A 14,859-nucleotide genomic window follows, 5' to 3' on the forward strand; every position below is an offset into this window, starting at 1 on the left:
AAAAATGACTTAATAAAATGACTTTTACCACTACATTTTAATATAAATATCAAATACTTAATTTTTGTAAAAATTTTATACTTAATTACTTTTAATTTTATAAAAAAATGGATTTTAATTATTAAAAAAAATTAGTCAAGATTGAATCAGATACACATAAGTAGGTACTAAATTGAAACAAAAAAAACATATATGGGGACTAAATCGAAATCAACACAATGACATCTGATAGTGACACTGACACGTGGCACTGACAATGCCACGTGGCACTGACAATGCCACGTGGCACTGACAATGCCACGTGTCAAACACAGGGACCTGACACGTGACATTTTTATTTTTATTTTTCAAAAAATTAAAAAAAATTAAAAAACCACAGACCGACACGTGGCACGTTGACTAACTTCGTCTGAAAAGGACTTAATTGAAGCACTTTTTCTAAAGTTGGGATGCAATTGACACTTTTTTAAAAGCGGGTACCAGATTGACACACATGTACCAAAGTGGATATCATCCGCGTAATTAAACCAAAAAATAAACACAAGCACCGTGGACATGACAATAATTACAACTCACCTTTTTCATAATAAATAGTTCATGCTAAATTTACACCGGGTGTTGGTATTTTATAACAAGTTGTAACATTCTGAGGAAATAATATTCAATGTTCAAATCACCCCAAATACCATCTTCTAATTCCTTAATTATCAGTTACCATAAAAATTAGTTGGTAAGCTATTTCAAGAGAGAATGACTAACAGGATTCAAATAATTACAGACATACCTTAGATGGCAATACTCGTTCAAATTAGTGACGGATTTCTGTTTCTTAGAGCTGTGAATTTATGTTCTAAATCCTATGCTATGGAACTCAATCACACCTTCATAAAAGAATTAATAACAAAAAAAAAAGGATAAGACGAAAAAGAAGCACCACCTTAAACCACAGTGAAGTCGGTAGTGGGAATTCAAAGGTTTGTGCACATCATTCATCTTCAGAATCTAAATAGTTGACAAGCATCAATACAAGCCTGCAAATGGAAAGTTGAGATAAAAGTTTACTTCAGGTTCCTTGAGGAAAATGATAAATAGAGTCAAGAAAAGTGTTGCTTATGGTGGACGGGGGGGCGAATTTTCCATTTCCAATTAATATTTTTTGATTAGCATAAACTTCATGTATTAATCTCTTTTCTATTTTTATAAATAAGTTTTTTAATTTGAAAATAAAATATGTTTTCTTCCCTTCCATCGCCTACCAAACCCAACTTAAAAAAAAAATCATTTTATTTTTGTGACAGGATAAAAGGGAAAGAACACTCATCAAATCTGAAAGAACAAGAAGGCAAGTGAACATGCTAGGTACTTTCCCTGCAACCCAATACTTCAGAGCTTGGAATGGTTATAATCGAGGCATAATACTGTTCATCTTCCCCAATCTAACACAAGTCGCTTAACCTCCTAAAAGGATCCTTTGCTCACGAACACATTAATATGGCAGCAAAGATCTTTGAGTTCCACTCAGTTAATGGTGTATAAGCACATACTTTAATACAGTGAAAACTCTAATTTCAGTTCCTAAAGTTTAGATACAGAGGTGGAGTACAGTAGGAGGCAAAGTTCAAGGTTATCGTATGATATCACCTGAATGAAAACACACGTTTAAAGATCAATAATAGGAGTTCCATATTGTTTATGATGAAATCCATTGCAGCACCGCAATCTAAACTAACTAAAACTACACGATATCGCAGACTAAAACTAAAGATATGAAGAATACCACTTCACAAGGACTGCTATGTCATGTATGTGCCCAAATCAAGTATTAAACTTAAACCCAGCTATAGTTAGATAATCTGTCTTGACAAGTATCCTTTCAAACCAGAGTAGATGTGAAGATACATGTATAAAATAGGATATTAACGAACCGAGTCTTTATGAAGTAGCCCAAAAAGGCATAATGAATTACTGCATAGGAAAACATTTACAGTAAGTTCCTACTCCATAACTTCTATTTCAAGCAGTTGCTGTCTCTATGAGACCTATTGAATACTGCCAAGAATGCATTATGGAAAAGTTTTTTGTTACAATATGCTTACTGAATCCTAGAACAGTGGCCCAAATAACTATCCTTATAATTGTAAAATAATATGCTTCCTGAATTATGAATGTGATCATTACCGGTTCAGAGATCAGTTAAAGAACTAGTGAAATGATGAGATATCTCTTGGCATTGGATGAGTAAAAAACGCAGTTTGTGAAATTAATAATGAATACCAGTAGTTGCTGTAAGAATTTTGAAAGCCTGAGATCCTTCGTCCAAAACCCGATCACAAACTAAACAGAAAACTTCAATATTCTCTCACTATGTAGACCTATCCAGTCATTAATAACAGAATACCTCCAATCTTCTCTCAATAATAATAATTAACTCTAAGACCTCAGCTAACAGTAATAGAAACCAGGCAGGCTTGCCTAACACAATCTCAATGCATCACATTAATCAGAAAACTAAATAGACATAATATTAAGCAGTGAGAATATAAAACACAAAAATATGGCAGATAAGCATATGTTATTTTAAGGGCAGCACAAACTAACCTGAAGACAGTTATAATGATGATTGTTAAGTAATACGCAAGTTTGGCCAAGCGAAATTTCTTCTCAGAGTTAAGTACTCTAAACACTTCAGTAACATCGATGAGATGCTGCTGTTTCATGTACCTGAATCATTGAAATGGAAAAATAATGAACTGAAAGAGAACATACAAGTTTATGTTCTAAGCCTTGTATGGGAGTTCAGAACAAAGTATGTGCACATTAGTTCAATATTTACTGCGACCCAAATATATTCACAGTAATTGTAAATATACAATATAAGTCAGAACTGTTCAAACACAAAACTAGTCACCACAAGTTCCTTTTATTGGCACAACCAAATACCCTATAATAAATTCAAACCTCAAGAACACAATCTAATATGCCAAGTAATTGAACAATAAACCTCAATATAAACAAACAAATATCTTGATGGCATTCAGAGAAGATAAACCATTAAGTTCAAGATACTGGCAGCGACAGTAAAAAACCACTGTTCCTGGAATTCATTCCACCAGAAATCACGATGGTGAAATAAAATCAATCGGCATGAATAGCTGCTGCAGTGTTTTTAAATTTTGCAATTTTTTAATATCAATTATATAACAATACAGGAAAATAAAGTTGAATTGATCCATATTCTTAAATGAAAATTTGTTGCATACAACTTTCTTTAGATCACGAGCAATGAAAAATAAACAAACAGAGAGGACTCCTTTAGTGACACGGAATTTCTTTATCAGTTACTTATTATTTATGAAAGCATCTAAGCCTCAAGCCTTCAAATTTTAGCTTTCCTTAGTTCATCACTCCCTTTATGCCCCCAAAACAAAGTAGATGCAGGCTTGTGATTTATAAAAGCAAAAAAGACGAAAATTCAAACCAGAAGAATAGGCTATTAGATGGAAGATTCTCACAGCAAGGAAAACATTAATCTTAGACTACCACCACCAAAAAATCCACTTTAGCAAATCTATAATAAAGGGGAATCATAATTGACAAGGGGAATCAAAACTTGAAAAGGGGAGAAATCATGTAATGCTTTCATGTAACTTGAGCAGCACATTGTTCACCTTTTGTATAAAATTTACTACTTACAGCATCACATGGTAGCATGTAACAGGAACCGTCATCAAAAACATGATCCAGTGACCTGTTAAAAGGCAGAAAGCGCACAACAATCCCTGCCCAATAAACTCAGGAACGATGAAGTAATTAATCCTTGATGAAGCATCATATGGGTTGATAAAATCGGCTTCTAAGTCAGTCAGCATCAAAACCTTCAACCCAAAAAAGAAAGAAAAAACATGTTTAGATTCATCGAAGCTAAAAATCAATCTGAACATGAATCCTCTCTGACAGTTCAATCACATTGGAATTAAATAACGAGCTCAGGCAAAGAAAAAAGGTTGAAATGGAAAGAAAAAGAAAAGTTAAATGAATACCTGGTAGAACGTTGAGGCTAAAAAAGCTATGTGGAAAGGGAAACAAATGATAAGCCAAAAGAACAACTCCAAACCCATTATTAATTAACAGAGAAGCAAGGAGAGATAGGTCGAGTATATTGATTGGAAGAAGCTGATGAAACCTCAACAAACAGTTGACAACGTTTGAGTTGTTCCCTTGTTGGAACACTGAACACGGACGAAGTGGTGAAGCCTGCACACGACAAGTTGCACATTACCTGTTTGTTTTAGTTACAATTTTTTAAACAACATTTTTCAATGGATTTTTTTTGTTTGAATTTTTACACTCATGTAGGAGAACATATTTAAAGAGTTAAAAAAAAGTAAGTAGATATAAACAATATTATATATACATGCAGAGAAAGAAAAATCGCAAATCAAGGTAAATCCAATTCGAACCTACGTTAATTCTTATTGAGGTTTGAACTTTCAGATTTCCAACCATTAATGGTGCTCTGGCTTCATCATTCTTCATCTTTCTTCAACGAATAATCATTAAACAAATTGTTAGGTATGAACACCACAAAACTAATCAATTTAAAATTTTGTATTGACACAGCAACATTATAATATTAACAACATTTTTTTCGGCAATATATTATAAGAAACCCTGTATTAATAAGGTTAGCCACACATAACTACCAATGAGAAACAACTCAAATAACAATTTATGATGCCAACCCACGCTGGCTTAAAAGCCTAGACAATAGAACTTTGTGTCATTTCATATAATAAACAAAATATGTTTCATTTTCATGTGAGGAAATTTTTTAGAACTATTTTGAGGTGAAAAACATCATTTTTTTTTCATGTTGACATGATTAAATTTCAGTTAAGAAGTTAGTTTGAGTTAAACTTCATTAAAATTACAGTAAATAGTTTATTACAATTACAAAGTTTAAATAAATTGAATTTGAGATGAATTTTGTTTTTAATAAAATTGAAAAATGTAAAATACGTTAGATACATTAATCTACGAAAACTGAAATCCAAATATACTTAACCCTGGTATTTAGTAAAAAAACAATAATATTAAGTTATATAATATGATTTTACTACTATTTTCAAAGTAAAAACATGTAGACCTAAACAAATTCATTTCAAAAGTCCTTTTTTGGCATATGATATTAATTATAAGATTAGCATACGATGATAGTTGGATTAACGTCTGAAGAATATTTCTATATAAATATATCTTTGACGGTGATAAAGAAAAGAGTTAGAATTAAAAATATTATCTTTTTTATTTTTTTAAGTTTAATTAAGGTTATTATCATTTTAATGTATTTTTATTTTTAAGTATTGCAAAAGGATGATTATGATTATATATAATCAGTGGCGGAGTATAAGAAGAGACGGATTATAATCTCCCAAATTTTGATTTTTTTTAGTTATATGTAATTAAAAATTTTGAAAATTTTTAAATTTAGTATAACATTTTGATTTTTTTTAAATTATGTATAATATATGAGAAATAGATGAAAATTAAATTAATTTTTTTTATAAATCATAAAATTTAATGTTAACTAATAATAAAATCTGAAATTAAATATAATAAAGAATAAAAAAGTTATCTATCAATCATATTGTTATGGACTGTGGACGACAAAGAGTGATATTTTCAGGTGGGTTGAAGTTAATCTCAACTTAGGAGGTAAAGAATGAAGTGAGAGAAAGTGCTACTTGTTTCATGATGGTAGCTCAGGTAGAAAAGAAGAGTGTAAAAGAACAAATCAAGTGTATACTGGTGGTAGAGGAGTATGCAGATGTATTTCCAGATAAAGTGGCGAGATTACTGTCGAGTAGGGATGTAGACTTCACTATTAATCTGATTTCAGGAGCACGTTCAGTAATTGTTGCTCCATATAGAATAGCACCTACGGAGTTGACCAAACTCAAAAAACAAATAAAGAATATGTTTTTAACAAATATGTTAACAGGCTACAATAGTAGCATAAGACTTAACAAATCTTTTGTAATATCCCGTGAGTCCTAAAAATTCGCGCAATTGCTTCAAGTTACTAGACTCCAGTTATTGTTTAACAGCTTCTAATTTCTCTGCATCCATAGCTATACCTTAACCTGAAAGAGTATGACTCAGGTAGTCAATTTGTTGTACTCCAAAACAACATTTAGAAAATTTTGCAAACAACCGGTGCTTTTTTAACATACGCAAAACCACCTCCAAATATTGTAGGTGATCTTTCCATGTAGCGCTATATTTTAAGAGATCATCAAAGAAGACTAGAACAAATCTTCTTAAAATTTCTTAAAAATATCATTCATAAGACTTTGAAAAGTGGTAGGAGCATTTGTCAATCCAAATGGCATAACGAGCCACTCATAATGACCATGATGAGCCCTAAAGGTAGTCTTATGTCTATCCTCTAGTTTTAACAAAATTTAATGGTACCCTGACTTGAAATCTAATTTAGAAAAGAAAGAAGCTCCAAAAAGCTCATCAATTAATTCATCCACAGTCGGAATAGGAAAATTGTCTTTGATAATGTTTGCATTGAGAGCCCTATAATCTGTACAAATTCTCCATGAGCCATATTTTTTCTTCACCAAGGTGATGGGAGAAGAGAAGGGATTTTACTGGGTTGTATGTTGTCCTCTAACAACATTGACACCAACTTCAATTTCTTCTTTCTGACTCTAAGGGTATGGGTATCCGAATGGTTTAACCTTAACAGGTTGATAAGCTTCTAGTAAAGGAATATGATGATCATGTGACCTGGGAGGAGGTAAGAGAATGGGAGTATCAAACACGTCATTGTAAGTGTGAAATAACAATGCTAATTCAGGCTCCATGGTAACATTTGCTTTTACCAACTGCATACTATAAACTTCAGCAATGGAATTTGTAGCCACCATTCGTCTTATGTAATGTAATTATGCAAGTTCTGAAAGCATCTCACAATGTCCCTATAAAGTTGTGAATTTACCATTGAACAAGAATTTCAATTGTAATTTATCATAATCAGCAATGTGAGAACCAATTTTTTTTAACCAGCTGGCTCCTAGAATGAGATCTGCATCATATATAGGAAGCAAAAATATTGGTAACTTGAATATATTTCCTTGAGCTTGTACCTTCAACTGTTTTATCATGCCTTCAGCTAACATATAATTACCATTTTCGACCATTATCTGAGCTACCACCATCAATCATAACAGTCACAGGTAATTTGTCGATATATGCCCTGAATCAAATAGTATCAACACCCATGCCACCTTTAGAAGCATTTAAAGAAAGATGGTGATCTTCGATTTGCATTAGCTCACCTTCCTAGGCACCTTGATTCAACTCTAGAGTAGGCGTTTCTTCATTAACATCTTCTATTTGCAACAACAAAAATTGTCGGTTAGGACATTTATGGTTAAATAAGAACATTTCATCACAGAAATAACATAGGTCCTTTTCCCTTCTGAATTTCATTTCTGCAGGGATAATTTTCTTCACACTTGGGGATCGTACGGGAGGGCCTGGTGGAGTACGCAACAGCAGTGGCAATGTGTATTTATTCTGTGCTTTCAATGGAGTAATCATAGGGATTGAAGTATGTGAAAGTTGAGTGTATTTCAGAATATATTTCGGAATATATGAATTTATAAGTGGTTTTGAAACATGAATATATTTTTCGTCAAACAGTTTAGCCGAAGCCACAACACGCAACAATGTTGGAGGGCACATAGCAACCACATCCCATCTAATTTCAGGGTTCAAACCACCCAGAAAACAATTCAAAAGAGCCACATTAGTTAATCCCAATGATCTATTAGCTAGAAGCATGAACTTCAAATAATAATTAGCCACGAACCTGTTTGTTGAAGTTTGAAGAGCTTAGCCATGGGAAAATCAAATGGTGAAGGACCGAATTGAGATTCTAAGGCTCTAGTCAACTCCGACCAATTAGAAACCATAGATAATTTCTACGACATTTGGAACCATGACACTACATCCTTCTCGAAATGCATCACAATAATGTCAACTCTCGTTGCATCAGGGGTATTGTGGTGTGTGAAGAATTTTTCGACTTTGAAGATCCATTCCAGAGGGTAGTGATCCATCAAAATGAGGAAATCCAATTGAAATTTCCTTGATTGCCGAGTTGTTTGCAACACCCCTATAACTATTATCAACAATTTCAACATTGTTCACAACACTTCCAGAAAGGTTGGGAAACATTCCGTAATAGTTGATTCATAGCCAACTGAATTTGCTCCATTAAAGTTTGTAGTTGCAATAGCTTGTCATTCTGTTCTTGATAACAAAAATTCATCATTTGACCGATACGACGAATGTCGTCCGAATGCGTGCGAATTTCCGATTGCAAATCCAAATCCTTTAGCTTGGTGTTCTCAGCGATGGAAGCTCAATGAAAACACACCAATTAATCAGAAATAACTCTAAAAAAAAACAACCCAATGAAACAATATAACCTCAAGATGAATTAATATTCAACCGTGAAGAAAGAAATCCATATACATGTCTAATACAAGTGGTAATTAAAATCGTATTAATAATGGAAACAAAAGCACTCCAAGTGATTGATGAAATGTCGTAAGGTCATCTTAGAATGAGTGAGAAGAGTGTCAGATAAGGATAAAAAGAGAGCATAAATTCAAATAGAAAAAATTCAGAAAGAATGTTCAACTCCAACTAACTCAACACCATTAATCATTAATCTTTCAGCCTTATAATCTCTTTCTTCTTTCTTTTTCCTTTAACTGAATTTGGTGCCACGTTTTTCTCATTCATTACACCTGTTACAACACACCTTAAAGAGACTCTTCATAGTAATTTCCTACAAACATAAATTCTATTGAGCATAAATGATGAATACGAAAAAAATAGTCAATAAATTATAAAAATAAGTTTATATATCTTTGTGGGTAAGGCAATGATAGGTGAGACATTGGATTGTTTAGGTGTGTTGTACATTAGAGGACGAATCTTGAAAAATGGCTGGTATGCTAAGATATGAATAACAGGTATATGATAATCAAAACAAAAATATTCATTCCAAACTTAGGTACGATGTCTCATTGGCCACAGATTTCAGATGCTTACATTTTTGGATTTACTTCATATGTAATGTAGTGTGAACTCTGAACAATCACTGCATATGAGAAAATGAACAAGACAAAGATAATTGTGATGGTTTATGAATAATAACAGTTTTTTTAAATAATGATTAGTTAGAAAAAAAAAATATATAAGCAACGAATTAAAGATAAAGAAGTTGTTCAAAGAAAGGTTCAGTGAAGGTGTACAAAGAAGTTGTTTCATAACTTCTCAACATAAATTATTTCTAAATTAATTAAATGTTTTCGAGAACACTCTTTTCAAAATTCAACATAAAAACCATTAGTTCCTAAGGTATAAACACATTCAATAATATTCATGATTAATCAAACGTATTTTAATAAGTCATAAATCTACTGTACACATCATTGAATTTAAAAAACATAAGTGGGCCAGTCCAATAGTGTTCAAACAACAAACCTTGTTTAGCGTACCAATCACCAATTATTTTATGCGGTCCAGTAAACATGTAATTCAAATCTATATCAATAAAATTGTTCACAGCTTGGCCCATGTAATCAATCACATAAAATAAGCAACGGATTCTCATGTATAGAGAAAGGATGAATTAAATATATTATTGTTATTAATTAAATGAATGAATTTATGAAGTTTCATTTAATTCATCAATTTGATGATAAAAAGTGAGAGAATAATTAAAAATAATAATAATTTGTATTCAGACATGTGATTGATTGTACAGCGTGAACAAGCAGATTTTGATTTTAGCTTCATTAAAATCATTTGAAGGACAGAAACTAAGTTAAAAAAAAAAATCTTAATCAAATGGGATAGTAGTTTGAATCCCGTAAATGGATTTGCCGGTAGTAGCAGCAGCGTAGGCCCGTTTTTGGTTGCAACTGAAAAAAGTGAAAGCAGAGTCACAGGCGTGGTGTCCTTGTTTATACGATCTTCTGACACCAGATAAAAAATACACTAAACTACAAACACATAACTCCTCATCATCTCTCATTTTCTGACATAAAAAAAGCCATATTAAAAGCAAATATTTGTATTCCATTTCAAAATTTCAACCCTTTGCTATAATTGTTATCATTTAAGTAAAACTATTATCCAAATACAAGTTCAGATTTTTCTGAAGGAAAGTTAAAACACAGTACCAGGCACTCATGTTCATTTCAAACACAATTGTAAACAAGCCACAGAACAAATGTGGCATGGTTTTTTTGGATGGACTCTGTTATCTTATTGTGAACTGTGAACCAAGATTGACTAAAGTTGACTGAACCCACTTGGAACATAATGATACCCAAAATTTTGGCTTTCACAAGTATTTATTTAAGTATTTTAGAGTAGTATAGGACGTATATAGTAGTGGTATTTAAAGTAGAAGCAAGGACGGTCAGAGAAATTCAAACTCCACCTCGAGAACTAAACCAATTTCAAAACCTCCACCATTCTAATTCTCATTCTTCTTCTTCTTCTTCTTCTGTACTTCACTACTTGCCATAAACAACTAATGCTCTTTCACTAACCAACAACAATGCCAATGCATCATCTTCTTATATCACTCTTTCTCTTCTTCGTCGTTACTCCAACCGCCTCTCTCAACTCCGACGGGCTCTCCCTGCTGGCCTTGAAAGCCGCCGTGGACTCCGATCCCACCGGCGTCCTCAGCTCCTGGTCAGAAAACGACGCCACCGCATGCCACTGGCCCGGCGTGTCCTGCACCGGCGACAGAGTTACCCAACTCTCTCTCCCTGACAAGGGCCTCAGCGGTTACATTCCCTCTGAACTGGGATTTCTCAGCTCCCTCAAAAGATTGAGTCTTCCGTACAACAACTTCTCCAACGTCATTCCCCCCTCTCTCTTCAACGCCACCACCCTCATTGTCCTCGACCTCTCTCACAACTCGCTCTGCGGTTCCCTTCCCTCGCACTTTCTCTCCCTCAAGTTCCTTCGCCATTTGGACCTCTCCTCCAACTATCTCAACGGCTCCCTCCCTCCTACCCTCTCCGATCTCACTTCTCTCACCGGAACTCTCAATCTTTCTTTCAACTTCTTCTCCGGCGGGATTCCGGCCACCCTTGCTAACCTGCCTGTGGCTGTGAGCCTCGACCTCCGCAACAACAACCTCACCGGGAAAATACCCCAGGTGGGGTCCCTGCTGAACCAGGGTCCCACCGCTTTTTCTGGCAACCCTGGACTCTGTGGCTTCCCCTTGCAAACCGCGTGCCCCGAAGCGCAAAAGCCTGGGATTTTCGCCAACCCTGAAGAGGGTTTCCCTCAGAACCCCAATGCGCTCCACCCCGAAGGCTCAGACCAGAGAGTGAAACCACACGGTGGCGGCTCCGTCGCGGTTCTAGTCATCTCCGGGCTTTCAGTCGCGGTTGGAGCGGTTTCTCTATCTTTATGGGTTTTCCGGCGTCGGTGGGGCGGCGGCGAGGAGAGGAAATTGGGGGGGCAGAAGTTCGAGGGTGAGGTGGATGCGGGCGAGGGGCAAGATGGTAAATTTGTTGTGGTGGATGAAGGGTTTGAGTTGGAGTTGGAGGATTTGCTTAGGGCGTCTGCGTATGTTGTTGGGAAGAGTAGGAGTGGGATTGTGTACAAGGTGGTTGGGGTCGGAAGAGGGTCTTCCGCGGCGGCGAATGTTGTGGCTGTCCGGCGACTCAGCGAGGGTGATTCCACGTGGCGATTTAAGGAGTTTGAGTCTGAAGTGGAGGCCATCGCAAGGGTTCGTCACCCCAATGTGGTTCCGTTGAGAGCTTATTATTATGCCCATGATGAGAAGCTGCTTATCACCGATTTCATTCGCAATGGAAGCTTGCACACTGCTTTACACGGTATCAATTCTTTGTCTTTCTTTTTCAAATTCGTTAGGGGTGCTTTAATTCTGCAATTAATTATCATATATGATGTTATTGGATGCGTTATTGTGGAAGTCACGTGTAATTTTGCGGCGTTTCTTGCTGTTCTTAAAATGGAACTAGTATGTATGCTTAAATTTGCTGCAGTGTAGTTGCATAAGGCCAATGCTTAACATATTTTGAGTGTGCGACTTTGAATTGGTGATAGCCACCATGTGATGATGATTTTAAATTCTAATTTTTACTCCTTTTCGAAAGTCAATTTTAAGATCATGTGATTAGCATCATGATGATTGTACTGGGACATATGCAGGAGCTGGTGGATGAAACACTAACCTGTTCCTACTTTTTACTTTCACATGTGTCTTCTCTTTTTCTATCCTTTATGTGGTGTTCCGTATTTCCACTACATATTTTGGGGGCCATGGTCATCGTGTCCTTTGTGAATTGTGCCTATGCTCTTGATAACCAAAATCCCTTTTTTTGTGTATTTTGTCCGTGAAGAGTTATTGCTTTATGCTGGTGAATACTTGCTATCATAGCTATGAGTGATGCTGGCAACACACTTTCCATCGGTGGTTATAACTTTTGCATGGCCCATTGGGTCCCTTTCTCCATTTACTGTCTAAACTAAACTTGAATCAATGATAAAAGAGTAAATTCGAAAAAGTGTGTTGTAGTTTTCTCTCGCTACAATTTCTCTTAATTGATGTCCTATATTAGCTGACAGTTATTTAGAAATTCTTGTGAACATTCAGTAGCATTCTTCCATAATATCTTCACGGTCCTAGTTTTGTGCCAATAGTGATAGCTGCAAAAAGGTAATCATGCTTTATATTTTTGCATGACGCCATTTTGGTGATTGAAAACCCCATGGACCACGGTCCCAATGCAGTGATTTACCACGATGGATTATTGTCTTCTACCGATTTCTTATGCCTTTCATGTAGTGTGATGGTCCTCAAAGTAAAAGGATTTTTGTTTACCTGTAATGTGTATTGAGCATTATAACAATGAAGTCACTATCCATCAAATTTGACGTTAAAGAATGGATTTGTTGTGACTCTACAGTAGCATCTGCAATGTTATCTAGGTAAGATCATTGGCATTGTTTGCGACATAAAACAATCGAAATCTCACGTGATTATTGATGATTTGCTTCTCATTTTTTCATCTCATAGTTGTTGTGAGATCATTTTCAGTTTCCACTTTCTACTTAGTTTTCTCAAGCATTTTCTTGTTTGTATTTGGTGTTTTATGGTTGCAGGTGGGCCTTCCAATTCACTGCCACCATTGTCATGGGCAGCAAGGTTAAAAATTGTTCAAGAAGCAGCGAAGGGCTTGACGTATATACACGAGTTCAGTGGTCGCAAATATATTCATGGCAACATTAAGGCAACAAAAATCTTACTAGACGATGAGCTCCATGCATACGTGTCAGGTTTTGGACTTTCTCGCCTTGGTTTGGGTCCGCCAAAACGGAACAGCTTGAACCAGTCTTCTATAACCACTGCAATGAGTTCAAAGGTTGCAGCTTCCTTTAACCACTACCTGGCACCTGAGGTGCGCATGGCTGGTGGCAAGTTCACTCAGAAATGTGATGTGTATTCATTTGGCATTGTGCTTTTGGAAGTTCTGACGGGTAGGATGCCAGATTTTGGAGCAGAAAATGATGAGAAAGTTCTTGAGAGTTTTGTGAGGAAAGCGTTCAGGGAGGAGCAGCCACTGTCTGATATCATTGACCAAGCACTCATCCCTGAAGTTTATGCTAAAAAGCAAGTCATTGCTGCATTTCATATTGCTCTGAACTGCACCGAACTCGACCCAGAGTTGCGACCGCGAATGAAAACCGTGTCAGAGAGCCTTGATCACATCAAATACAGTGAAAACCATGTATAGTTCTGGTTCTTGTGCTGGAATCTTTTCTTTTTCTCTCTTTCATGTGTTTAGTTAGTTTGGTTTTGTAACTTCCAATGTCTCGATGGAAAATGTTCTTTTCGTTTTCAAAGGAAATCATGCAGCAGCCCAATTTGATATAGTTGTGTTACATATCTTCCTTCTGCACATGGAAATACATAATCCTACACCTCGTGGCATTTGAACACCATGCACAAGTTAATCATGTTGAGTGCAATGTTGTCTCCTACAACACATTTAGTTAATATGTCTCAAAAATATGGTATCTAGTTAATATTGTCCTATACAAGAAACTTTCACACATCACTTCAATTTAAAATTAGATTAAATATATTTTTAGTTTGGATATTTGATCACAAAACTCAAATTGGTTTCCTCTTAAACCTTGATATCTTTAAACTTTAAAAATAATGAATATATGTAGTTTTTTTAATGTAATAACATTAACTTTTTGATATCTTTAAAATATATGTAATTTTTTTAATGTAATAACATTAATTTTTTTTTATGCGTCATTTAAGTTGATATTTAAGTTTCTTACACAATTTATCATGTTCTACCATACATGTCAACATGAAATATAGTTTAATAAGTAAAAGAAATCAATATTATCTAATTATAAAATTATATCTATTCATTTGAAAGTTTGAAAATTAAGAAATATTAAAGTTAATGCATATGGACGAATTTTAATTTCGAGTTCCATTAATGGAGCTAAAAAACAAATTTGAAATTAATTTGAAAGTGTTAAAATCATTGCATGTTGAATGGTTAAGAGCCAATAACCAGGCTTTCAATAATCTAGTTCACAACAACTGGTCTAATCTTGAATAGTTGGTATTGCATGCGAAACATAGAAAAGAAGGAAAGGTGACTAAGGAGTTGTTGGTCCAAGACATGAAGTTGAGGATGAACCCCACCAAACTCACCAAATAATTCTCACCACCACTCAAACAACACA

General features: G+C 35.0%; 2 protein-coding genes and 1 pseudogene across 2 annotated transcripts; 1 reads left to right on the plus strand and 2 right to left on the minus strand.

The window, feature by feature from the left end:
• Nucleotides 1–618: 618 nt before the first annotated feature.
• On the minus strand, nt 619–4,586 carry LOC114177952 (protein cornichon homolog 1-like). Its single transcript, XM_028063574.2, has 5 exons — nt 4,465–4,586; nt 4,041–4,254; nt 3,694–3,875; nt 2,599–2,721; nt 619–1,031 (listed from the first exon to the last, which is right to left on the minus strand). The coding sequence occupies exons 2-5, from the start codon at nt 4,116–4,118 to the stop codon at nt 986–988; spliced, it is 429 nt and encodes a 142-aa protein (XP_027919375.2). The 5' UTR covers nt 4,119–4,254; nt 4,465–4,586; the 3' UTR covers nt 619–985.
• A 2,787-nt stretch (nt 4,587–7,373) lies between these two features.
• Nucleotides 7,374–8,293, minus strand: LOC146888890 (uncharacterized; annotated as a pseudogene).
• Nucleotides 8,294–10,464: 2,171 nt separating this feature from the next.
• On the plus strand, nt 10,465–14,019 carry LOC114176370 (Leucine-rich repeat protein kinase family protein). The gene is made up of 2 exons (XM_028061408.2): nt 10,465–11,957; nt 13,249–14,019. Exons 1-2 carry the CDS (start codon nt 10,658–10,660, stop codon nt 13,878–13,880), a joined length of 1,932 nt encoding a protein of 643 aa, XP_027917209.2. The 5' UTR covers nt 10,465–10,657; the 3' UTR covers nt 13,881–14,019.
• The last annotated feature ends 840 nt before the right edge of the window (nt 14,020–14,859 follow it).

Source organism: Vigna unguiculata, chromosome 1 (genome assembly GCF_037176805.1).
Source record: "Vigna unguiculata cultivar grain cowpea cultivar isolate G323 ecotype 2 chromosome 1, ASM3717680v1, whole genome shotgun sequence".
Lineage (NCBI taxonomy): Eukaryota > Viridiplantae > Streptophyta > Magnoliopsida > Fabales > Fabaceae > Vigna > Vigna unguiculata.